Raw genomic sequence first — 27,418 nt, forward strand, 5'->3', positions numbered from 1 at the left:
GATGTAGAAACCAGTTCTCTCTTTAGTCTCACTCTCCTATCGAAATACAGGTCTAGAACTGTTTATGGCCATTAAAGTAAGAAAACTTACTATTCTGAGCAAAATAGTCTAAAACAAATCAACATGTGGGAAAAAGAATAATAAATTCAAAGAAAATAGAAATACAAAAATAGTTAATAAAAATGAAAAATTATCAATGAAAACAGAAGACAATCGTTTCAATACAAGAAATAAATAGGTTAAAGTTAACAAAATTATTAGTTAAAATAATTCATTCAAAGTTAAAATAATTCTCAGCAAGCTAAGTTTGAAATTTTTAACCTGATAAAGGTAAATATAATATTTAACAGTTCAAAGAAATATTCTCCTCACAGTGAACAATAAGAGAATAATACTTCCCATCGCTGATTTTGTTCAACTTTGTACCAAAGAACCCATCTGGATCATAAGACAATGAAGAAAGTAATATGTGTATGGCCAGAAAATAAAAACAGATAATAGGATCATATATAGAGAGAATAGAAGAGAATCTTAAAAACAACTGGACCAAATGAGATAAGGTCATTCCATACAAATCAGTGTCCCAAACTGCTGATGTGCATGTGTGTGCACACACATCACACACATGCACACACACGCACACACACACACACAGAGAAAGCAGGTGATAGATACATAAATAAATACTTACATAGATTTGGATTTAGACTTACATATAAGGCACAAAATTGGCTTTGAAAGAATGGAAATGTTCTGGAGAGGCAAATGGGAGAAGACTTTCCAGAAGGGCACTTGTTCAAAGAAAGAAAGAAATGGAGAAGTACAAGGCATATTTAGGAAACAAGGAGATCACCAGGCGGTAAGGAGTGGACCCTGCCCTGATGGATGGTGGGGAAAGACTGGAAGTATAAGACCAAACTAAGTGTAGAAGTACAGTGAATTTTAACCTGATGGTAAAGGGAGCCACTGAAAGTTATATGCAGAGAGTTTAGAATGTAAAAATAGATTTAAAAGTTTCTTCGATGGTAGAAAATTATTTTTTCCTCTCTCTCACTTGTTGAGTTCTAATCAGGGAACATGGTGGGAAGAAAAATTGTAGAACTACCATTTTACTTATTGAGTTCTGGAATTTTGATTTCGCTAGGCTCAAGAACAACTCCAGGCCGAGGTGCTAAGGTATAAAGCCAAAATAGAAGATCTGGAAGCGACTCTGGCTCAGAAAGGGCAGGTAGGCATCTGGTTGCTCTCACTTCTGCAGCTGCAGACGATTCAATCTGACCTTCCACTAGATCACCCTGTGCCCATTCAGGACACGGCTTGGCTGTCCACAGTGATCTCCTCAAACTGTGTCCGAATGTTGAGCTGTCTGTTTCTGTCCCTGGTGTTTTGCTGGCCAGAGCGTGAACCCAGCTACAAGAGCGGATGAGGCTGGGCAACAGAGAGAGAATGCCCAGGGAAGAGGAGCACTGCACACTTAGCCTAGAGTGATCATGAGCTGCTAAGACCAAGACCCACCCCTCAAGCTGCATTCTTTGCCTCTATGCTACATTGATGGTTCTGCATTTTAATGTTTTCCATCCATACGTATCTAGCCTGTGTGCATTCTGACCCCTTTCACTTTTTGCCTGTGTGGTCACTTCTGAGTCCCCAGAAGGCTGGTCCTGGATTATTCAGACTGAAAAAGATAGGGATAGCGAGCGACAATGAAAAGGGGGGTTAAATTTTCCTGGCAACTTTGGCCCCAACATCTTAGAGTGAGGAGCTGGCTGGGGTGAGTGACGTTTACCGGTCGCTGGCAGGCAAACAGACCGGGTGGAGAGAAGATAGCTCTGGCAAAGTGGTTTGACAATACATGCTCTTTCGTGCCACTCTGAAATGCTGACTGCGCGATATTCTTTGTCAAACAGGATTCACACTGGGTAGAAGATAAACAGCTTTTCATTAAGAGAAACCAGGAGCTTTTAGAAAAGGTATGTGGGGCGCAACACCCTAATGGGGCAGAGGAGAGACTGATGAGAGATCCAGGAGCAGCAGGGGGTCCGCTCAGGAGTGGCACAGGGGCGCGGGGACGGGGAGGCTCTTCCGGCTGTGCTCCCCTCTGCTGCGCGCCCAACCGCATCTCTGTCACCGCCATCACCATCAGTTGAGTGGCCCGTGGTATGCATGGCTCTGTGCTGGGCATTGTGCCGATTGGAAAGATGTGATCCCTGAAACCTATTGATTTGTTGCATATATATATATACTGTATATTTACTGTACATATATATATACCCATATGTGCACACATCCTATGTGGTTGTCCATCTATAAGAACACTTATGAATAGGACTGATGATTTTGTACAAGGAAGTGACTCTAAGAGATGCTGCAACCTAGCATTGACTGGGTTCTCACTGTTAATTTTTTGCTAATATTGGCTGCTTATTTATGTATTTGTTTTATGAAAGAACGTTTCAAAAGATACATCCAAAGCACAAAAGAGCATGTCCCAGAAGTTGTTCAACAAATCAAGATACAGAGGCATGGTTTTGGCCCAATAGATAGAATTAATTTAGGTTAGCTGAATATAGGCTTTTGACTGGGGACAGTGAGATACAACAGAGATCATTTTACATTCAAGCATGGCTTTTCTTTTGGTATTAATATTTGCCTTTGGTTATGTGAAATGATTACAAAATAATCTTATATTATTCTTGACAAAAAGAGAATTTGAAAGAGCATGTGAGTAAGGGAAGTTATTCTGAAGGGTGACACAGAGTTATGTAAAAATTATTTTAGGGTTGTTTATACCAATATTCACTGGTCTTGACAAGTAATAAAAATTAACTGCAACACCCTGGTAAGCATGGAAGGGGAAAGAAGATGGTCGTCTCCCTTCCTGCTGGTCGTGTCTTACTTTCTGCATGATGAGAGACAAAGCTGATGTATAGAAGCAGGGTAGGTGTTCCAGGACTGAGGACTGGTACTCTCAGAAAGGTTAATGGTCCCTATAAAGAAACTTTATGGACACTGACCCTGGTTTTTGTATTGCAGCCACCTGTGAACCATTAATATGATGGCTAGTGCTAAGCACTAGATCCAGGAATCTCCCCAGATATCCCATCTCTGATCTCAATCCAAGATTCTAGGAAATAGTCAACTTATAAAAACTTTCGAACATTTACTAAACCACAAAAATCTAGTGTAAAAAACTTGGTTGACTACATAAATTAATGTCATATAGTATCTCACTTCCCCCTATATTTATTTTTCTATATCAAGAGGCTAAGTGAAAAGAGAATTTTAGTAGTCTCCGAGCTGCCCAGTAATAAGTGTTATCACACTGTTTATCATCTAAAAAAATAACTCCCATTATGTCTCTGTCTGATTTCCTTTGGTCTATAAAGGGAATTTTTGAGCCCAGCCTTCTAAGAGTAAAAGAAAACCAAAGCAACAATAAAACTAAACATTCTACTTCAAGTGTTTACACTCGAGAAAGTAAGATTTACTTTAGATTAATAAGCCCTTGATTTTTTATTTCTAAATTCAAGATTTTAAACAGTTACTGTACAGAAGGCCCACTCACACAGCTAATATTGAAGGCAGCGCCAAACCGATTGCCGATCATGGAAATGTTCTGAGGCCTTGTGGACATGGGTTCTGTGTATATATACAGTATATATACAGGGCAAGGCAAGTTTGTACACAACAAACTTAATGGCATACTAGACATCCTACAGGAAAACCCTATGGGAAAACAGAAAGGAGTGGTGTCATTTTGAATTGAGAAGCCAGGGGAAGCCTCTTATGGTAGGAGATGTCATGGAAATGTAGGATTTCCTCACGTAGAAAAGGAAAAGGAAGAGCCCTTTTCAGACCAAGATGAGCCGACAGAGCTCCTGGAATATTCAGAATATAGGGTAGATCTGGGTTTCTAGATCCAAGTGCATGTGATTGCATGTGAGTGAGTGTGTGTATGTATGTAGACATGACAGTGATAACACCTAAATATGATGAGCAGATTATTAAAGTTTTTTATTTCCATATTGAGACTTTGACTTTATTCTGAAGGTAACTAGAATTCAACAAAGTTTTGTGTAGGATCAGAGCTGTTTTATAAAAAATATTTCTTCAGCAACTTGTAACTCCAGAAATAAGAGGTGTCAGTCTCCATTGTTTGCACCGTTTAATCTAGTTCTTGGACACTGTCCCTGACCACATGGGACAAATTCATTTTTCACAGGGTCCCTAGACCTGGTCCCAATGAATGGAGTATCCTCCAGCATTTTCCTCTATGACCCAAACAATTCAACCAAAGGATAACTAGAAGGAAAGCCAAAGATTTATTTTATTCACATGTACTTGGGATTTTTTTCTTCATGATCTGGAAGATTTATTCACTGAGTAAATGAATGCTGTCCGTGCTTGCTTTGCAAAGTTGTAGATGCTTTTGTGCAATGTCCACCTAACTTGAGGATTTACTTTATTAGATAGAAAAACAAGAGGCAGAAAATCACCGGCTCCAACAGGAACTACAGGATGCCAGAGACCAGAATGAGCTGCTGGAGTTTCGAAACCTAGAACTAGAAGTAAGGAAATGATGATGATGATAAAAATAATCATAACAATTAACATACACTGATCCTACTCTATGTGTGAGGTACCAAATTAAGCATTTCAGATACATACACTCACTAGACCTCATAGCCACAACCAAGATTTGATTGATGAGGCAACTGAGGTTAAATAACTTGTCCAACTCGTGTGACTAGTCAGTGGTGAAGCATTGAAGCAACTCAGAATTGTCTGCTCAGATACTGTACTTTACAACATGGTTGCCTTTATGAACAAGGCTAATGAATAATTTTTAAATAGCTAAGTAGATTTCAAACTTCATAAATATTTCATTTCCTTTACATAATCATTTCCATCCTCCATTTCTGACTCAGAAAAATTTCTTTTATATATTTAAAATTATATTTCAAAATGTACTATATTATAAAAGTATTTTATTGTTAGACTCTTGAATTTGTAAGTAAACTTTTTATTCTGTAATGCATTATGCAAAAGGCTAAAAAGCAAGGTAATTTGTTTTAGGAAATACTCTGGTTAACCTAAGTTTCAGAGTCTATATTTTTAAAGTAAAACATAATCAAATCAGATTCTGATTGTATCATGCAGAATCTGGCTTAGGGTCTGGTTTAAATATGCTGATATGTAAAGGATAAGAAAATTTCCCATTTGACTTATTTGTTATTTTGCCAGCAATTTTCTTCTTGAAGATATTTCACATTAGGTTTGAATAATATCAAACGTTAGGTTTGAATAGAGTTTGCAGTTGGTATGCTTCAGTGAGGAAGTAAGTCGTTTTGGTAGCCCACTTATCTTACTCATCAAGCTTGAGTGAATTGAATATGCAAAAGGCCCTGAGCTGCCATAAAGCTTCATGGTCAGAAGAAGATTCTTTGTGACACCTGAAAGCTCTAAATATTCATGCAGTTTAAAATGGAACTCCACTTCCCAAATTTCCCTGATCAAAAAATTTGCAAACCTGGATGACACGGTGATAAATTCTTCTCCCACAACTCTCAGTTGACTAATCAGTTCTTTTCCATTACATTCAAGCTTGAATATCTTGAGTTCAATTTTCTTTTTTTTTTTTCCAAATGGCATATTGATAAACTGCTGAAATAGCATAGAGAACATAGACAACTGGTTTAGTGATTAATCAGTTGTTGCTTTTTTTTTTCCAATTCCTATATATTCTTCACTGTATTTCAAGGAAAGAGAGAGACGATCCCCTCCATTTAATCTGCAAATTCACCCATTCTCAGATGGTGTGAGTGCTCTCCAGATCTACTGTATGAAAGAAGGTGTCAAGGTAGGCACATGTTTCCTTGTGTGTGTTGTAGACAGTAGAAGAGCTGGGAATTGGAAAAGGGGAGGTTACTGGTCACTGTTTGGTCTTTCAGTCACTGGGTGTCATTTTGATACAAACCATGTAGGAGCTGAAAATAGTCACGTCTATGGGAGAATTAACAGGATGTACACAAATAAATGTGTGACAGATATATGAATGGTAACAGCAAAAAAAAAAAAATAGGAAGCAATGATTATTTAAAAGAGAGTAATACAGAATCAAAATATGTGTAAAGATAATTACCCTTGATCATGTAGCAGAAATATTAAATAAATTCACTACTTATAGAAACATATTTCAAGGATGCCAGATAAAAAGGTATTTGTTGTGCTGCTCTGATGGCTGTGGAATTCATCATCTTGGAATTTCAGTATTAGAAGAAATCTAGAAATCATCTCACCACCATCTCTTTTGTTGTGAGTGTTTTAGGTAGGATTTCCCTTTTGGGCTTCCCTGGTGACTCAGACAGAAAGAATGTGCCTGCAATGCAGGAGACCCAGGTTTGAGCCCTGGGTGGGAAGATCCCCCAGAGAAGGGAATGACTACCCATTCCAGGATTCTTGCCTGGGAAATCCCACTGACAGAGGAGCCTGGTGGGCTGCAATCCATGGGGGGTCACAAAGAGTCAGACACGACTGACCAGCTGACACACTCCCTTTCAGAAGGCTTTAGGGATTATAACATGTTGTCCACTTAGACATAGTATATAATTTTATTTTTAGTGATATTGGAATACATTTTAAATGTTAAGGTCTAGTGGAAGTGGCTCCATCTCTTGGAAAATATATTGTCCTTGCATGTGACAAAATCACATAGCAACTGTCTGTTCCAGATGTAAGGCTCGGAATCCTCCTGCCCGTGCCTTCTGCATGGCCCCTCCTGCTCCCACTCTGACTGCCAAATATACCTGCTTTAGTTGCCTCCTCTTTACCTCTGAGACTGAGCTAGACTTTGTATTTCTGGCAACAGGGATCTGCTATACTGTTTTCTATGGGCTTCCCCAGGTAGTGTAAAAACCCGTCTGCCAATGCAGGAGACTTAAAGAGACTTGGATTTGATCCCTGGGTTGGGAAGATCCCCTGGAGGAGGACATGGCAACCCACTCCAGTACTCTTGCCTGGAGAATCCCATGGACAGAGCAGCCTGGTAGCCTTCGGTCTATAGGGTCGCAAAGAGTCCGACATGACTGAAGCGACTTAGCGCGCGCGCGCGCACACACACACACACACACACACTGTTATCTGACACACACACACACACACACACACACATACACACACTGTTATCTGAACATAAGTAAGAGGAGAAAGTGGTACTAATGGGGAAATTGGGTAGAAAATTGTGCTTCCTTGACTTCATTGTAAACCATTCTCATGTTGTTTAAACTTCTGGCCTTCCTGGGCTGCATGAAAATTTGTAAACCAAAGCAATTTTTTGATTCAGCTCTAAATGAGAAGCACCTCACCTTGTCTTTTCCTTAGATGTTTTGTTTTTAAATAAATCACAGACAACCTAATTCAATGTATGTAATTTATACCCAGCAGCACTTTAAATGGTGCAGTTGCTTCAAACTGACGGGGGTAGGGCAATATAATAAAAATAAGCTGTTTTCCATAAGTGGAATTAATACTAAATACCCAAAAAATGAAAGTGCACTATAGTTTTCTATGCAGCTGTCAAAATCTCAACCAGGTCAGATCCCATTAATTAGAGTGAAACTGGCTGGTTATTTAAATTTATTACTGTTACTTTTCTTTATACTTGAAATCTACCACAGTCGGAACAAATTTTCAATAATCATGAGAAAAAAAATCTACTGAGAAAATTTTGAGTTCTTATACGCCCTAGACCTTTTATATACTATCTCTTTATCCTCAAATCAGCCTGTGAAAGAGGTGTTTATTACCTCCATTTTGTAATTGGCGGAATTGAAAATGCATTGTTAAGGAGTTTTGCCAGGTTCACACAGCTCATAAAAAGCAGAATGGAAATGTAAAACCAGTTGTGATTGATTGAAAACAGCTCAAGAAGGTACAGGTCTTAAAATGTCCTCTCTCATTTGAGGTTAGAGCACTGATAGAATGGTTAAGCCACTCTTGCACCTTTGACTTGAATGCAACTCCTTGATTTTGCAGGATGTGAATATCCCTGATCTCATAAAGCAGCTTGATATCTTAGGTGATAATGGGGTAAGTAATGAAAAAAGTGCTGTATAAATATGAATTTGTCTAAAGAGAAGCAAGAAATACTTGCCAATGTAACATGTGTAAAATAAGATCAAGTGAAGGGAACTCTATTCAGTATTTGTAGTAACCTAAAAGGGAAGAGAATCTGAAAGAATATATATGTGTATAACTAAGTCACTGTGCTATGCACCTGAAACTAACACAACATTGTAAATCCACTAGACTTGGAATACATACATACTTACGTACATACCTAAATTGAAAAAAACTTAAAAAATAATGACAAGTGAGACTCCAGGTTCACTTAAGCTTACAGATTCTGGAAGAGAATCAACAATTTATCAGGCCACTCGGTTTAAGGATTATAAGGGTCTCTGCAAGGTAGTGGCAGAAGTGGGAAAGCGGAAGGTGCTTTTCTTGGGCACGTTTCAGGTTTGTATGCCGACCACATCAGCGGTGATTAAAGCTAATTACCTTCTAACTGTTGCTGGGAGGCATTCGGCATAAAATTAATCAGTCATGCAGTTGCAAATACTGCTAAATAGTAGGGTTGGTGGCAGCCCCATAAAAATGAACCAGGAAACTATAATCCTTTTTCTTTCTAAAACACCTTCCTGACAGGGTCAAGGCATATTAATTCAGTGGGAGGACCATTCATTGAGATACTCGGTGAATGATGCATGTAGGTTGAAGTAGTCATGCTGTTTTTTCCCTTGAAAAATTATCAAAGCAGAGAACAAAATCAATTAAATTGTATCAAACTGCTATGAAGAGATTACTTTTTATTTCATTTTGGTTTCTGCTTTTCTTATGACTGTTAATGAAGTATGTTTACAGTGAAACATAAAATCAAGTCAGAACTAGAGAGATATAAAAGCATCACATTTAATGTACTTTCTACAGGTTTTGAATGAACTCTTTCTCAGAATTATTACTAAATAGGATAGACTGTAAATGTTCCATGCATGTACATGTGGCAGGCAAGTTAGGTCGTATTTTCTAACAGTGTAAATGTCCAAAGTGTCTTCAGCTTATTTTCTTTCTCTCCCCCTTACCCCACACAGAATTTAAGAAATGAAGAGCAAGTGGCTATAATTCAGGCCAGCACTGTACTGTCCCTGGCAGAAAAGGTAATAAATTGTACTAACATTCAAATCATCTCAGTGTCTGACTTAACACCTGGGGTTGAAGGACATTCTCTTCGCACCTGATTTTACATTATTGAATACCTAATAAATATTTTAGTCTTAACCCAGCTAGAATGAGAATATACAAAATAAGGTCTACACCCTGATTTGGGGTGAGTACTTTGAAGCCTCTTAAAAATGTACTTCTGTAAACTTGCAAAACCTGGATTACATTACTGAAGTCACTGTTTTAAAACCTGGGAAACCAATAAGGAAGACGTTCCCGTTAAGAGGTGGAAAGTTGGAGCAGCATGGCTCTTTCTACGGGTTTTTCCTTGGATGCGTTCCAACTGATTTTGTAACTTGGTGGTGGCTCCCTGCAGACTCATTCAGAAAGCCTAACTTGAGGACTGTCAGAAGGGCAACGCTGAGTGTTCTCTCGCCCCCTTGTGTTTAAATCTGGTAAATGCAAGGGAGAGAAAAAAGGAAAGACCCAAGTGAAGAAGCCTGGTAACTGGCTGTATTCTGGGCACCTTGAAAATCGGCTGTAGGAAAATACTGACCTAGTTTTCAACAAATCATTGTCATGAAAATTGTGGGTCTGTTTTAGATAAATTCTGACTCAAGAAAGGCAAATCATTTGTGTAGTTTAGGGGAATTGGGAGGAATATGAGTTGGAAGTTTTAATTAAATTATAATAAGAACTAATATTCATTATAATTTGCATGATAATGAACATGTGTTTATGTAGGAAAATTTATATTCAACTTTCTTTCCCTTTAAGGAAAATATAATAAAATATCTAAAGGTAAAAAAAAAAAAAAGAAAATCGGCACATAGTTAACTGGTGCACACAGTTGGATGAAGTGAGAACTAGTATAAGTTCCTTGAGACTTTTTTTTTCCATAAATGCATAAAAAGCATGTTGTAAATTAAGTGAAACCATGAGCAAGCATTCACCTTGCTCCAACCTAGTTTAGTGACTCAAACAAAATAATGACATCAAGAAAAAAATGGCAGAGGTAGAAAGATTTCTATAACGTGAAAAGGTACTTAAGAAATAGTGAAACGATCGTTCTTTACATCTTGATTCAAGCAAACCAAGTGTGAAGAAAGCAACATTTTGCTGACAACTAGGGAAGTTTCAATATGAACCAGGTATCAGATGATGGAAGGAATTAACGTTAAGTTTGCAGTGTGGAAATGGCCTTGTGGTTGTGTTCTTTTTTAAGACCTGAAGCATTAGGGATACATCCTGAAGTATTTAATGGGAAATATCTGGGATTTGTTCTTTAACTCTTTCTGTCTGCCTGTACATATTTCTACCACTTGGTCCTTTATACCATTGCTTTTGTCAAGATTTTCCCTTCTTCCCTTTTTTACCTTTGTCTGGCTAAATATTAATCATCAGACCCTCCCATACATGGGGAAGCCTTCCTACTCACCCAGGTCTAATTAGGTCTTCTTTCTCTGACAACTATAACACAAACACCTTTTTTTTAAAATTTATGCTGTTGTTCACTAGATTATGAGTTCCATGAGGGCAAATCTGGATTCTGTTTTTCACTCTTTGTTTTCCTAGTTTTCCAGCCCAGCATATTTAGTAAGAGATCAATCAGCATTTACTGAATGAGTGAACTCATGAAGACACTCTTCCAGTGATACAATAATAGAGAAAACACAGTCTTACCACCAGTTCTGCTACATTTATTTGGCAGTGATAGCCAGAGCATCTCATCCAGTTGGGGTCGTAAAGGGCTTTTCCTTATTGCAGGAAGTCACTTTAGTTTAGGACTACAAAGAAAACTTGGGACAGTTTCTACGAAAGGCAGAGACTACTTGATTTGACAGTTCTCTTAAAAACATGATGTACAAGAGAATTTGTTTCTCAATGGTAAGTGGACAGCAAGCCGGAGGAAGCATTTTAATAAAACTGGGTGGTACACAATTGCAATATGAGGCTGTGCCCAGAAACCCATGACTTTGGACTGAAATTTGTTTCATGAGGGAAGTTCTGTGTATGTTCAAGAGTTGAGAGACTAGCATCTCTCCAGGACTAGCATCATGTCTTTTTGTATTTCCCCATGTTCCTTACAGCCAAACAGCTGTTAGATGTGACAGCCCCTTGCATAAATCAAGGCTTTAATATATAGAAAAATGTTCAGTACACTGCATAATTTATCACAAACCAAGAAAAAATAGCTAGTAGTGAGGCAAATTTCTAACAGTGCAGAAGTACAACAATGAATGTTAACCAAAAAAACTAAAATCCTGTTGAGTACCTAGTAGATGCAATACACTGTGCATAGGGCCTTAGGTTAGTTACCTTCTTTACTCTTCACATCATTATTAATCCCATTTCACAGATAAGAAAGTTGAGACCTAAGAGTAACCAGGTAATGTTTCAAGCCCACACAGCTGTGAAAAGCTAAGATTGGGATAAGACCTAAGGTAGCTGGGAAAGATTGAAGTCAGGAGAAGGAGATGACAGAGAATGAGGTGGTTAGATGGCATCACCAACTCAGTGGACATGAGTTTGAGCAAACTCCCGGGAGATGGTGAAGGACAGGGAGGCCCAGCAGTTCATGGGGTTGCAAAGCGTCTGTCATGACTTAGCGACTGAGCAACAACGAAGTTGACCTCTAGGACCTATACACTTAATTATTTTGCCCAGTTGCCTCCCTGGGGGATAAGCTGTTGGTTAACTTCGTAGAGACCCATTATAATAATTTATTATCTGAAACCATATATGTGGTAGGCTCACACTATATTATCCGAAATCTGAATTTATTCAGGGTGTTGATCAGTGCTAATATTAGTGCCATCTAATGTTAATGATCTAATACTCAGAACAATATATTCTAACTATTAAGAAAGTAAATTCTCTGTGTGATTTAAATTGTGTCTCTACTCAACAAAGTGATTCTTCAACATGTAGCTGTAATCAGTTTCGTATACTGAAAAATTGCCCCTTCTCCATCTCACCTTTTGTTCTTTCTTTCTTTGTGCTCCCTCCAATCATGGAGATTTAGACATACCTTCAGCTTGGAACTTGCCCCTCACTTTTGCCTGGTCATCTCTGACTCATTTTTTACAGTTCAGTGCAATGTCATTTCCAAGAAAGCCTCTCATGGCAATCTCCAATGAGGGCAAATTATATGTTTCTTATTCACCCTCACATCCCTGGTACCTAGCACATTGCCTGACACATGGTAGATAACAATGAAGGCATTTGTTGAATGAAGAGTGAATTAATGGATGAGTGGAAAATTATAAACTTGTTTCTGAGCTAAGAGATAAAATGCACTAAGAACTTCAGTTCTTAGTCTACTTTCTGAGATAGCAGAAAAGACAGCAGCTCAGGAGAAGGTACCATCTAGACCACATCAAGCAGTCATGTCAAACCCTGTGTCTGCTTTACTCCATAGTGGATCCAGCAAATTGAAGGAGCAGAGGCTGCCCTGCACCAGAAAATGATGGAATTGGAAAGTGACATGGTGAGTAAAGATGAAGTATCATAAAAACAAAGAAAAATTGAAATACCCCTCAATTTCAAGTTATATTCTCTAAAAATGTCACATTGTAATTTTGTAGTATTTCCAAGACTAATGCTAAAGAAAATCCAGTTTGATGTTTTTTTTCTTAGGCTAAATAAATTTTCTACCATATATAATTATAGTAAACATTACAGAAATGATGGGTATGACTTTGATATTAAAAATCTCCAAGCCATCTGGCTCCCGTTAAGATGGCTGCTACTAAAAGCAAAACAAAACAAAACAAAATAGTAACGTACAGTGATGAAAATGTGGAGAAATTGGAACCCTATGCAGTATTGCTGGATGTATAAAATGGTACAGCTGCTATGAAAAGCAGTATGCTTCGTGATTGCTCACACAATTCAAAATGGAATCACCACGTGATACAACACCACTTCTGGGTATATACCCATAATATTTGAAAGTGGGCTCTTGAGATTTTTGTATATCCGTGTTCAAAGCAGCATTATTCACTATAACTTAAACATGGAAGCACCCCAAGATTCTGTATCAGTGGATGAATGGATAAGCAAAATGTGGTATGTACACCCATGGAATATGATTCAGCCTTTAAAAAGGAAGGACATGCTCCTACATGCTACAGCATGACTAAACTTTGAGGACATATATGCCAAGTGAAATAAGTCAGTCACACAAAGACAAATACTGTGTGATTCTACTTATATAAGATACCTGGAGTAGTCTGATTCATAGAAACAGAAGACACAATAATGATTGTCAGGAGCTTAGAGGAAGAAATGGGCACTTGGTGTTTAATAGGTACAGAGTTTCAATTTTGCAAATAAAAAGAATCCAGGAGGTTGGTCTCATAACCTTGTGAATATACTTCATCCTAGTGAACTATACACTTAGAATGGTTACGATTATAAAGTTTATATTATATGTATTTTGCCACAGTTAACTTTTGTTTAAAGCCCCCAGCCTGGGAATTGGTCCTTATTAACAAAGAGCAATGCATAGAATTTGATAATAGTACTGTCATTACTGTTGTCACTATTACTAAAAACTAGGTAGTGATTCCTGTTAGGTCAGAGAATCTTATAGTAAAAACAACTTGAATTTCTATAGCATGTGACAGCTTACAAATTTGTACAATTTGCTTATATTTTACACAGAACTTACATTTTACCAACAGGTTAGGCTCTAAAGTCAAAAGATTTAATAAGAACTGTCTATATTCAAAATACCCTTGAACACTTTAAATACAAAAATTTTAATTAGGCAATCAGATTGTTAACAAGCACTGTTCTAAGCACTGGAGCTCAGATGTAATCAGCTGGAAGTCAACAGCAAAATTGCATACAGACATAGCCTCTCTCAAAATCAATGCAGGACTTCCGTGGTGGCGCAGTGGATAAGAATATAAGAATCCCTGCCAATGCAGAGGACACAGGCTTGATCCCTGGTCCAGGAACTCTACACATACTGCTGAGCAAGTACGCCCATGCGCCACAACTACTGAGTCTGTGCTCTGGAGTCCAAGAGCCGCAGCTGCTGAAGCCCGTGTGCCCTAGAGCCTGTGCTCCACAACAAGGGAAGCCACCTCAACGAGAAGCCCGTGTGCCACAACGAAGGGTAGCTCGCGCTCACCGCAACTAGAGAAAGTCCAGGTGACCCAGCAATGAAGACCCAGCACAGCCAAAAATAAAAACAGGAAAAAAAAAGTCGGTGCAATCAAGTTTACCTTCAGCGTGGGAAGAGATCCTTGTTCCTGGTTAAGCATACAAAGAAAGAATTAACTTATGCTTAGGGCTATGTTCTGTACAAAGATATATTATTTACTGCAAATGACAGGATGCTTGCAGTGTGAGAACCACACGCAGACTGAGGACAAGCAAGGTAGCATCAGATTTACATCTCCTGGATCACCCTGGCTTTATAGCAAGAGCAGACACTCATTAAGTAGCAGCGTGGGTAGAGTTGCTCCCACTCTCTGAATTACTATCTAGCTTTGCGTTTGCTAATGATACACAGTTGAGTTTGAATAAATTTTCTTATTATGCAACTCTGCTCTATTACATTTCATAACATTCTTATAAAAAATATGCTATCATAGTATATTTACACAGATATGCTTATTAGTTAGCATCTATAGCATTTATTTTGTCCAAAATCTGTCCTTAGGGACTTCCCTGGCAGTCTGTTGGTTAAGACTCGACTTCCACTGCAGGGGTCTCCTGTTCAATCCCTGGTCAGGGAAGCAAGATCCTACATGTCATGCAGTGAAGCCATAACAAACAAAAAATCTATCCTTAGTGGCATACTCTTAAGTTGATTAGAAAATCCTTTAAGACATTCTGTGTTGTCGTTTTATGCTTCTTTCCACTGATTTTTACATTCCCTATGTGAAATTGTAAAAGTTGAACTATTTCCCTAAAAGACAAGATCTCTGACCCTACAAAGACTAGTGATTTGTCTTACAGTGGAATTAGAGAAAACATTAATCAATACAATTTAGATATCACTTTCTTGTTAACTAAGCTGACTCGATCTACTAACATGGCCATTTTTTCTAGGAACAATTCTGCAAAATCAAAGGCTATCTGGAGGAAGAGCTAGACTACAGGAAACAAGCCCTCGACCAAGCATATATGGTAGGTACAAGAGACATTCAAGACTCTGAGTGTTGATGGTTAAATGCTCTGTAGTAAAGCATCCTGTATAATTTGTCATGTCATGTGTCTGAATAGACCACAACATGCAGCTCACTTATCCAGTGGCTTCCAGTTCTCATTTTAGAACAAATGTACATCTCTAGCTCCTTGCTGTTGTAATGCTACTATAATAGTTAATAAATATTTCATTGTAATTCATTTTTCAAACAGTTTACTTATGTTGTTAAATAATATTTAAATGAAAGACAGACTGGATGACAGTGTTGAGTACAGAGAAATTTTATTAAATCTGATTGTTGGGGATCCTAATCTCGGGGTAGAATAATACTGTATGTAACATGATACGTATTTTCAATTCATTTATTTCTTACAACAACCCTATGAGGTATAGGGAATATTATTATTTCTATATTTCATATGAGAAAATGAAGACTTAGAGAGAGGAAGACCTTGACCCAGCTTGCTAAGTGAGTACGTAATGCTTAGGTTTGACTCCAGACATTGTGGCCATAACTACCATAATCCAGCCACAGTGAGTGAGACTATATGAGGGAAATGGGCTGTACCTTTCTCTCGCCTCCAGATTATGCTGACTCAGGAGCACATTTGATCCACTCCCCTGCACCAAATTCATAAAGCATCATTCTTAATGTTGGACTGCAGCTTGGATTTCTTCTCTCTGGGTGGGCACCACCCCACCCAGCAAGCCCACCCCCACCCGCCCCCCTGCCCCCGCTGCCCCGCCCCCCACCGCGCAGTGTATTGACTCAAGACAAAAAGAGGAAACTTAAAAGTTTTTGTAATGCTTTCCTGGAAGCAACCTGAATTGCTGTTGGGAAAAGAGTGAGGCCCTTAGCCCCAGCTATTAACAAAGATGAATTGGTACTCCCCCTCCAAGTTGAGTAAGAGATTCTGAGCACCGCCTGATGGGGAAGGAGAGTTGCCCTCTGCTTAGAGAATAAAGAAGGAGGGGATTTTTCCCTCCCTTCCTACCCTTTCAACCTTACCTCCTCTACCTACACATGATAATGTTAGACGATGTGTGTGAGTCCCAGGACTGAAGACTCATTCTGATCATTAACTTTTAAAAGGTAAGTCAGCCCACTTAGTCCAGAACAGGAGCTTGGAGGACATCCCTCTCCAGGTCATGTCCTTTCACCTCTGTCAGAGTCATGGGGATAAGATTATAGATTGTGGTAAATGTATCTGAATGAAGCATGTGAAAGAAAAGAAAACTGGGCTGTACAAAGCAGTAGACTCTTCATCTAAAAAAGAAGAGCCTCAAGGAGGCATTTTACAGCTACAGCAACTACAAATCTCAGAGTATTAAAAAACAGTCCAATTCCAAAGGGTCTTAGGCTCTATTTCCCAATTTCTAAGAAAAAAAATGGAGACTATAAAGCCATCATCAGAGGTGTGTCATGTGGAGAGAGGTGGCACTGTGTACGTGTGTGTGAAATACCTCCAATTTCCAGTATTCTAACATGGACCACTTTGCAATGCTTATTTCTAAATAATATACTGCCACAATAGATATCTTTAAATATCTGTCAAATGAAAGAGAGAACAAATTTATTCTCAGCTACGTTTGAGAATAGAAGGATATACAGTTATAACAAGGTAAGGACTTCCTAAAGAGGAAAAGTATGTGAAATAGACAGGATCCAGGAAAAAGAACAAATTCCCCTCCATCAGGGAAATTTACATATTGGCTAGATGACCCTTATGGCATCTTATAAAGGGAATCATCAAAAGGATATTTAAGCTGGACAAGCTTTGACATTTATTTTGTTGCTATGGTCCTGTGAGGGTAAAATAATACATCCCTCCCCGTATACACACATGTGTATGTTTATACACCACCTGTAAGATACTAAACTCCAAAGTTTTCTACTTCTATTTGCCAGAGAATCCAGGAACTAGAAGCAACTTTGTACAATGCTCTGCAGCAAGAAACTGTTATTAAATTTGGTGAATTATTAAGTGAAAAGCAGCAGGAGGAGCTGAGGACAGCAGTGGAGAAGTTACGGCGGCAGATGCTGAGGAAGAGCAGAGAGTATGACTGTCAGATTCTCCAGGAGAGGATGGAGCTCCTACAGCAGGCCCACCAGGTGAGGATGGAGGTACCACATCAGTGTGGGTGGTGCGGAGCACCTGGGACCTGGTGCTTAGCACGGAGTGTTGATGGGGGTATGAAGGATCCTGAGAGCTAGAAGCCATTTTCAGAGAGTAAAATAAATAGCTGCTGTTTCACACCGACACTCAGAAACAGGGTGATGGTTTCTTAATGAATTAATCTGAAGAAAATTGGCAGTTCAGAAGCACTGTGTCATGCTCCTGTTTTTTGCAACAACTTTGTCATGAAATAATACCCTTTGAATTTCATGGAACCTGACCATGTCCCTTTTCCTGGGAAGGGACTCTTTGGGACTTTTTCCAGGACAGAGATCATGCTGTTTTTCACCCCAGTCCATAACCAAGCCTGATGGAATCATCAGAAGAGGGTAAAAGGGAACAAGGGCCTTTCTCTTTATTCCCAGAATAAACAGCGGCAGCAACAACAAAGCCTGGAAGCCACCTCTGATTTACTGGCATTTGCTGTAGGTCAGAAACTAAATTAAGGGCTTCTCCTTCCATCATTTTATTTAATCTTCACCACAGCCCACTGCTGTAAGTATTCTTATAATTGCAACTTAAAGAGATCATGATATTGAAGAAAAAAGGGCTTAAGTCATTTGCCCAAGATGACAGATAGTAAGCTACAGAGCAAGAATTACAACCCAGATCAGCCCAACTCCAAGGCTAGTGCACATAACCGTTGCACTATACTGTCTTCTACAGCTTGAGTCATCTATCATTTATATGACTTTCCTAGACCAGCAAGGCTCAAAATAAATACCCGGATTAACTTATAGCCAGCATTCTTAATTTCAACTATTTGTTCATATCATTCCTTGGCAGGCAAAGACTAGGGTCCTGGTCAAAAAGCAGATTCTGTAATAATTCCAGAATTGAGAGTTCCAGGCTAGTGCACTTGGTACTCACAAGCTGTAATAAGCAACTGGTATGAAATCCAGATGGGCTATACAAGAGGTGAGAATCATGTGGTCATTAGGGATCAAGGTGAGTGGAAAAGGAACAGGGGTTATTTTATGACACCGGTAAGAATGGTTTATGGGGAACATGACATTTATCACACTTCAGTTGTAGCCAAGAATTTTGTGGATCTTTGTAGACTAATAAATTACCCAAGTTAACAGGAAACTCTGAAGCCATTTTGTTCCAAAGATAATAAACACATGCATTGGTTTCTTGAGATCCCATCATAAAATTTTGGATTTCAACTCTGAAGAGAGTTTTTAAAGGATTTAATAATAGACTCAACAGAATCATTGCTTCTCTAAGAGAATGAACTTGTCCTCTTGGTAAGTATTTCTTTGAATGCAATAGCATTTAATTTCAGCAAAGTGGGAGGTGTATCATAGAACTGTAGAAGTGTTTATTTTTAAGATGGACAAATAGTTATCTAAATTTATTTATGACTAAAATTTTGTCAGTGCTTTTAAGTGTATCTTCAATCAGCTAAGGTACTTTACTCCCAAAAGCAAAGGTTCTGTTTAATCTGGTCTGAGCTGTTAGTTGCATTATATTTTTAAGTTCCCACTGCCTTTCACAAAGGAGAAAAGGAAAGATATATCCATCTGAATGCAGAGTTCTAAAGAATAGCAAGGAGAGATAAGAATGCCTTCCTAAGTGAACAGTGCAAAGAAATAGAGGAAAACGATAGAATGGGAAAGATTAGAGATCCCTTCAGGAAAATTAGAGATACCAAGGTAACATTTCATGCAAAGATGGGCACAATAAAGGACAGAAATGGTCTGGACCTAAAGAAGCAGAAGATATTAAGAAGAGGTGGTAAGAATACACAGAAGAGCTATACAAAAAAGATCTTCATGACCCGGATAACCACAATGGTGTGATCACTAACCTAGAGCCAGACATATTGGAGTATGAAATCAAATGGACCTTAGAAAGCATCATCACGAACAAAGCTAGTAGAGGTGATGGAATTCCAGCTGAGCTATTTCAAATCCTAAAAGATGATGCTATTAAAGTGCTGCACTCAGTTTGCCAACAAATTTGGAAAACTCAGCGGTGGCCACAGGACTGGAGAAGCTCAGTTTTCATTCCAGTCCCAAAGAAGGGTAACGCCAAAGAATGTTCAAACTACTGCACAGTTGTACTCATTTCACATGCTAGCAAAGTAATGCTCAAAATCCTCCAAGCTAGGCTTCAATAGTACATGAACCAAGAACTTCCATATATACAAGCTGGATTTAGAAAAGGCAGAAGAAACAGGGATCAAATTGCCAACATCCATGGGACCATAGGGCCTCCCTGGTGTCTCAGATGGTAAATACTCTGCCTGCAGTGCAGGAGACCCAGGTTCCATTCCTGGGTTGGATAGATCCCCTGGAGAAGGAAATGGCTACCCACTCCAATATTCTTGCCTGTAAAATCCCATGGACAGAGGAGCAGTCTGTGCGGTTGCAAAGAGCTGAACACGACTGAGCAACTTTCACTTTCACTGGATCATAGAAAAGCCAGGAGAATTCCAGATAAACATCTACTTCTACTTCATTGACTACACTAAAGCCTTTGACGGTGTAGGTCACCTCAAACTGTGGAAAATTCTTAAAGAGATGGAAATACCAGACCACCCTACCTGCCTCCTGAGAAACTTGTATGCAGATAAAGAAGCAACAGTTAGAACTGAACATGGAAAAACAGACTGGTTCAAAACTGGGAAGGGAGTGAGTCAAGGCTGTATATTGTCACCCTGCTTATTTAACTTATATGTAGAGTGCATCACATGAAATGCCAGGCTGTATGAATCATAAGCTAGAATCAAGATTGCTGAGAGAAATGTCAATAACCTCAGATATACAGATGACACCACCCTTATGGCAGAAAGTGAAAAGGAACGAAAGAGCCTCTTGATGAAGGTGAAAGAGGAGAGTGAAAAGCTGGCTTAAAACTCAGCATTCAAAAAACAAAGATCATGGCATCCGGTCCCATCACTTCATGGCATATAGATGGGGAAATAATGGAAACAGTGACAGACTTTATTTTCTTGGGTTACAATATCAGATGGTGTTCAAAGATGGTGATCAAAGTCAGATGGTGACTTCAGCCATGGAATTAAAGATGCTTGCTTCTCGGAAGAAAAGCTGTGACAAACTTAGACAGGGTATTAAAAAGCAGAGACATTACTTTGCCAACAAAGATCTGTATAGTCAAAGCAGTGGTTTTTCCAGTAGTCATGTATGGACCATAAAGAAGGCTGAGCACCAAAGAATTGATGCTTTTGAACTGTGGTGTTGGAGAGAACTCTTGAGAGTCCCTTGGACTGCAAGGAGATCCAACCAGTCAATCCTAAAGGAAATAAGTCTTGAATATCCATTGGAAAGACTGATGCTGAAGCTGAAGCTCAATACTTTTGCCACCTGATGCAAAGAACTGACTCATTTGAAAAGACCCTGACGCTGGGAAAGAGAGAAGGCAGGAGGAGAAGAGGATGACAGTGGACGAGATCGTTGGAAGGCATCACCAACTCAATGAACTTGAGCTTGAACAAACTCCAGGATATGGTGAAGTGCAGGGAAGCCTGGCATGCTGCAGTCTGTGGGGTCACAAAGAGTCAGACACATCTGAGCAACTGAACAACAACACATTTTTAAGTCTCATAATTTCATTGACATTTTCTGTCTCCCAAAGAGCTGTTCATTAGAATATGCCTTTCCAGTTACTTCTTACTTTTTTTTCCCTTTCGATCAGTAGCTTTGATTTGAGAGAGTTATTCCAGAAGACATTGGACAGGATTTGTCATATGTAAGTTTATACATACTTGGAGAAGGAAATGGCAGCCCACTCCAGTGTTCTTGCCTGGAGAATCCCAGGGATGGTAGAGCCTGGTAGGCTGCCGTCTATGGGGTCGCACAGAGTTGGACACGACTGAAGCGACTTAGCAGCAGCAAGTTTATAAGGCAGTCTAAATTATAGAACCTATCACTAACCACTTATTAGACATTTCTGTTTGAATGTTTCAAAGTGAACTCATGCAAAACACACCTGAACATACGTTCTTGTCTTTGCTTCTCTCTTCTCTCCCCATCTGCCTGTCTTGTTTAGTGGAACTGCCGTATCTCAAAGCATCAGACTGAAAACGCTGGGGTCTTCCTTGTCCTTCTCACCTTTTCTGATGGTACCTTCTTCCTCAAAGGCTTCCATGATCCCACTTTCCAGCTGAGTCTAGTCATGCAGAAATCTCCAGGTCCTTCAGTAGCTGGCTACCCCTCCCCTAAAAATTGGATTTAAGACAATCTCTCCAGAGCTTATGTTCCTCTATTTGTGTAGAACTCTTCCTTTACTCTTGAGGCCATGATTTTCCACTTCTAAGCCTTCGTTTGCCTAACTACTGACCCCCAAATGTCCTTCAAAGTCTGCTGCATTTGTCCAAATGTTCTCATTTTTCTAATCCCAGTGTAAGCTCTACCTCCTGCAGGATGCTCTTCCAGATGAAGACAATGGATCACTTACTACTGAAAAAATATATATATCCCATACCCTTTTATACACTCGTTCAAGACCAGTTACTGAGGGCCTGCCTGTGCTGGGTGCTGGGAATGTGATGCCGGGCAAAGACGTAAAGGTCACTTCTCTCATGTGTCCTGCAGGTGAAGAGGGGCAAAGAGGCAAGGCAAACAAGCAATGGCCAAGGCAGTTTCAGAGAGTGCTCTGAAGATACATGCATCTGTCTCTGTGTGTGTGTTGTGTGTGAGAGAGAGAGCTTGGGAGTAGGATTAACCACTCTAAACTGGCTGGTCTGAAGATGTTGAAATCCCAAAGAATCAGCCGCACAGAGATCTTGGCAAGGTGGCCAGAAGTTAGGATCAGCAGGGGCTAAGTCTCTATTGTGGGAATGTTTGGGATATTCAAGGAGCAGAGAGAAGGCCAACATGGCAGGAGGAGCACGTGGAGCTGAGGAAAGGTGACTGCGAGGTAAATCTGTAAAGGTAAGACAGGGCTAGATCATGCTGGGCCTGAAGAAGTTTGGGTTTTATTCTAAGAGCAACTCGGCCGACTCTCCGTTCTTCCTCTTCCTTGCCCCTTAAAGCTCAAGGACTGCTGTGATCATTTCACATTCTTTGTTTTGTGTGTGTGTGATATTTTCTTGGCTGTGGCACATGGCATGTGGGATCTTAGTTCCTTGACCAGGGATCGAACCCACATTGCATTGGAAGCACAGAATCTTAACCACTGGACTACCAAGGAAGCCTACCATTTCACGTTCTAAGAGTTCCCACTGGCTGCTGTAGATGGCTGTAGGATGCAGACGATCAGAAGCGGGAAGAGCAGGCAATAACCTCTCACAGTTCTGATGGGAACTTGGTGCACTTGGGAGCAGTAGAAACTTTCCTACTTGGTAGAAAAGAGGTCTGCTTTGGACTCTACAGGGTTTCCTGTTAGATCAGATGGCAGTCTGGGAAAAGCTGGGAAGGAGAAAGAAATGAAGCCCACAGCACTCAATGAGCATACATAACTCACTTAATAAATATGTATAGGCAGCTCCTTTGTACAACTAAGCACTGTACGAGGTATTAGAGATTGGTGATGGAATTTGCTTAGCTTTGCCCTGTTTTCCCTTTCTACATAATCGGTTTTTTTCCTGTGTTTTCCATTTTTATCTCCCCATCTGGATGTGATGGTTCTTTGAGATCAGTAACTAAGTGACACCTTGCCTGTGTTCGCCATTACATCCAGCACAATCCTTGCAGGCGCCCAGCAAGCACAGACCTGGAGGCTGAGTAGACACTACACTCATCTCTCATGCCCATGATTTAATTGATGTAAGGCTTGTCTCCACATCCAACAGACTGTATCAAGGAAATACTTGCACACTCGAGGTAGAAATGTCTAACAAATTTATTCTTTCCCTGTGTAGCCTTGGAGCATAAGCAGCACTGTGGAAATACACGCAAGCACACACATCACACACATTTATTTATCATTGTCACACACATCAACATTCACTGTCTCATAATTTCACAGTCCTTCTAACAACACACACCCTCCTCTCCTGCAGAAACCTCACCCCCTTTCGTTTAAAGGAGGATTTCTCAATCTCTGCCTGGCTGACATTTTGGGTCTGATGATTCTTCTTCGTGGAAGTTGGCGAGGAGTGATCTGTGTACTGCAGGATATTTAGAGCATTCCTGGCCTCTGCCCCTTAGATGCTAGTTGTGACTGGTGATCACATGTGATTTGAAACTGTCTGGATAATTAGTGGTGATGGTTGCATAACTTTGTGAATATACTAAAATCACTTTAACTTTTTTAAATGCCCAGGTATTGCCAAATGTCATCTGGGGTGCAAAATCACCCCTAGTTGAGAACCACTGTTCAGAGAGGGGATATAGTTTCCAAGCTCAGCTGTTGTTTGTTCCGGCTTACGGTTTTGTCTCCCCACAATGCACTGTAAAACCTGGTCTTTCATGTTATCACATCGTTTAGCTCCCATTGTTTTCTTCTTGGACTCCCGTTCTCCATTTTCTAATTATTCCCAAAAGAGGCAGTAAAATACAAGCCTACACTGTGTAACCCTAAGCCATGAACATATAAGGCCTTTAATTTGCCAGAAGGAAATTTGAAAACTTTTATTCACTTACAAATTCAGTTCAATTTAGTTTAGTCGCTCAGTCGTGTCTGACTCTTTGCGACCCCAGGGACTGCAGCACTCCAGGCCTCCCTGTCCATCACCAACTCCCAGAGTTTACTCAAACTCACGTCCGCTGAGTCAGTGATGCCATCCAACCATCTTATCCTCTGTCATCCCCTTCTCCTGCCCTCAATCTTTCCCAGCATCAGGATCTTTTCCAATGAGTCAGCTCTTCGCATCAGGTGGCCAAAGTATTGGAGTTTCAGCTTCAACATCAGTCCTTCCAGTGAACATTCAGGACTGATTTCCTTTAGGATGGACTGGTTGGATCTCCTTGCAGTCCAAGGGACTCTCAAGAGTCTTCTCCAACACCACAGTTCAAAAGCATCCATTCTTCTGTGCTCAGCTTTCTTTATAGTCCAACTCTCACATCCATACATGACCACTGGAAAAACTATAGCCTTGACTAGACAGACTTTTGTTGGCAAAGTAATATCTCTGCTTTTTAATATGTGGTCTAGGTTGGTCATAACTTTCCTTCCAAAGAGTAAGTGTCTTTTTATTTCATGGCTGCAGTCACCATCTGCAGTGATTTTGGAGCCCCCCCCCAAATTAAGTCTGTCACTGTTTCCACTGTTTCTCCATCTATTTGCCATGAAGTGATGGGACTAGATGCCATGATCTTAGTTTTCTGAATGTTGAGCTTTATGCCAACATTTTCACTCTTCTCTGTCACTTTCAAATTAGTGTCTCTGTAATGTTGATTTCAAATCTGTGCTATTCAAATTACTGAAATTTTGTTATAGTTTACAGGTAATTTCAAAGATATTTCTGAGCTTTTTTTATCTTCAGGATTGCTTGTGCTATTCTTGTAATGTTTGTTTCTCCCCCTAAGTTATCAGTTCCTTCTTTGGATTTTTTTTGAAGTGTAATCTCTACCTTTGTTTTATGAAAATTGATCTGTCTGGCTTTATGAGAAGATCATACCCTGAAACAAATTTGAAATAAGATTGAAGAAAAAAAAGTAGAACAGCAACTAATGGCATTTGTGTGAGCCACTTTTAGCCATTTTTTAATGAGGCAAAAAACAATCAAAAACCTTAATCCAAATGGGTTACAACAAAGTGTGTCCCTTTTTCTCTAGCTCTGGGACACACAGCTGTCTCCACAAAGAGGTGACTTTCCCACATCTCACTCCCAACTCATGTTCCACTGGCCAAAACAGGTCTGCTGACCAAGCTCAAGGATAGTGGGGTGAGAACCATACCTCTCTCACAGGGAAGAGGTCTGCAGAGATAGATTGACCCAGAAGAAAAAGGATGGCAAATATTTTTAAAATACAGTCAATGACAATCATTTTGAATATGAGTACAGGCAATTTTTGAAATATGCAATAACCCTCCGGGTGTAGAAAAATGTATACATGACATTTCCAGATGCTAATGTTTTTATGGGAAGTTCTGTGTTTTAGGTTGGTGAATGACCTTGTTTAACTTAACACCTTGTAAAGCATTCAGGTTTTTTTCCCCCTTTTTTCAGAGAATTCGTGACTTAGAAGATAAAACAGACATCCAGAAAAGACAGATAAAGGACCTAGAAGAAAAGGTATGTGTGAAGTTCAGCGTGTATTTCAATCTTTGTTTTTTAGATCAGACAGTAGTGTTGGTTTCACTCACTGTGTTTTCTTTCTTCTCAGCTATTGTGTGTTGTGTGTAGGCAGGTAGAGTTAAGCTCTCCCTGTAGTCAGGCACCAGGGTTCTGGCAAAGCATCTGCTTTCAGTTATACATTTCTGCCTTTTGTTTTGATTCCTGTTCTTTTCTGTAAGTGTTTTCTTTCCTCAGTTTTCCCTTTTCCATTTTCACTTCTTTTCCAAAAGTTTCTCCTAGTTTCATTATTCTGCTTTCCTCTTCCTTTTTGAGATAATGTCTTCAGAAATTTAGATTGACGCTTGAAAATTTGGCCCTCATGGCATTTCCCCAGTGGTCTGAGAGAAGAACTGCTTTTTCCTAGTCAGCCAACACTCTTGGGGAGTAAAGATGGCATTTGGAAATGTGTGTGCTCTGGAAGAAGGGAGAGGACTAACACGGGGATACTGATTGGCTGCAGTGAGTTCGGCAGTCTTGCATAATTAACACAGAATTGTCCTGCCTAGGATGCCAGGAGCCCCCTAGGCCTGAGGAGGGACACAGCAGAGATGGCAAGAGGCATTCTCTGGAGTTCTGATCTCATTGACTGGAAGTAGTTGCTGAACCCCTGTGTTGCAAAAAATCATGGTTGTTTTCCAGTATCTTCCATGGGCACCAGAGGAGCAAATAGTAAACCACCCGCTATTTCCAAGATAACGATTAGAATTTGGTTCATCCCAAATTGCTTTTATAGTTGTCCTTCTCAGAGGAAGTTGGGAAGGTCCAGTAGCCAAACAATCAGACCCTAGATTCTTTTGTAGGCTGAGTCTTCATGTACTTATTTAAGCTTGGGTAAGTGACTTTACCCACCATGTCTAAGCTGTATCTACAAAATAGGGGTGGTAACACTCTCGTTCACCTCCTCTCATCTGTTCCATGAGGGAAAAAATGAAGTCACTTACATGAAAATTAGGAAACACTAAGAAAGTATAACTCAAATTAAAGTATAATTTTTAGAATTTCTAAATGTGAAGTGCATATCTTATGTAAGCTTGTAAGTTTGAATTTTCCTCATTTCCGAAGTGTTCTATTTAGTTCTGTGGGATTAAATGAGGCAAAGGTAAAGTGTAATAAACTGAAAGCTGAGTCTAGTTTCCTGGTGTTTGGCAGAAAGACCCACAGAAGGCAGGGATTGGCCACAGTTTCCGTGGTTATCAAAGGACACCACTGATGCCTTCCATTTTCCATGTTTTTGAATGGCTACCCTTGTCCTAGTCACTCTCTCTGCTAATTCTTATACAATCCTGGAGTGGTTCTGGGAGGAAATTGCAGAGAAGACAGCTCTGCCCCAGTAACTTCACTCAGTTCAGTCCCATATAACTTACAGAAAACAGAAAAAGGAATTTTTTTTATATCTAGTTATGTCACCACCCTAGCTGAAGTGAGTGTACTTTTCATTCTACAGGTCTGAACTTCCTAAATATTTATAATAGGTTAACGTACTTAACAGAAAATGAGGATTATTTAGCTATTAAATCAGCAAGTTCCATATGTAGTACTAAACTAAGCCACTTCAAGGGCAATCCAGTTGGTTTCTGATTAGAGGTTTGGATGAGAGATGCTTTATAAAGCGACTTCTGTTCACTTGACCTCAATACTGCTTATCCACAAGCATAGTAAAAAGGC

General features: G+C 39.6%; 1 protein-coding gene across 5 annotated transcripts in view; it reads left to right on the forward strand.

Moving 5' to 3' along the window:
- Nucleotides 1-27,418, forward strand: part of JAKMIP2 (janus kinase and microtubule interacting protein 2) — a 186,543-nt gene that overhangs the window by 149,770 nt on the left and 9,355 nt on the right. For 4 of the 5 annotated variants that reach the window (XM_043465060.1, XM_043465064.1, XM_043465062.1 and 1 more), the window contains exons 11-20: nucleotides 1,145-1,228; nucleotides 1,908-1,970; nucleotides 4,470-4,568; nucleotides 5,762-5,860; nucleotides 8,035-8,088; nucleotides 9,150-9,215; nucleotides 12,641-12,709; nucleotides 15,289-15,366; nucleotides 17,295-17,498; nucleotides 25,646-25,711. In XM_043465060.1, coding sequence (XP_043320995.1) covers nucleotides 1,145-1,228; nucleotides 1,908-1,970; nucleotides 4,470-4,568; nucleotides 5,762-5,860; nucleotides 8,035-8,088; nucleotides 9,150-9,215; nucleotides 12,641-12,709; nucleotides 15,289-15,366; nucleotides 17,295-17,498; nucleotides 25,646-25,711 — 882 coding nt within the window. The remainder of the gene's footprint in view (nucleotides 1-1,144; nucleotides 1,229-1,907; nucleotides 1,971-4,469; nucleotides 4,569-5,761; nucleotides 5,861-8,034; nucleotides 8,089-9,149; nucleotides 9,216-12,640; nucleotides 12,710-15,288; nucleotides 15,367-17,294; nucleotides 17,499-25,645; nucleotides 25,712-27,418) is intronic. The other variant, XM_043465065.1, reaches the window with a different exon arrangement.

Source organism: Cervus canadensis, chromosome 4 (genome assembly GCF_019320065.1).
Source record: "Cervus canadensis isolate Bull #8, Minnesota chromosome 4, ASM1932006v1, whole genome shotgun sequence".
In the NCBI taxonomy this organism is placed as follows: Eukaryota; Metazoa; Chordata; class Mammalia; order Artiodactyla; family Cervidae; genus Cervus; species Cervus canadensis.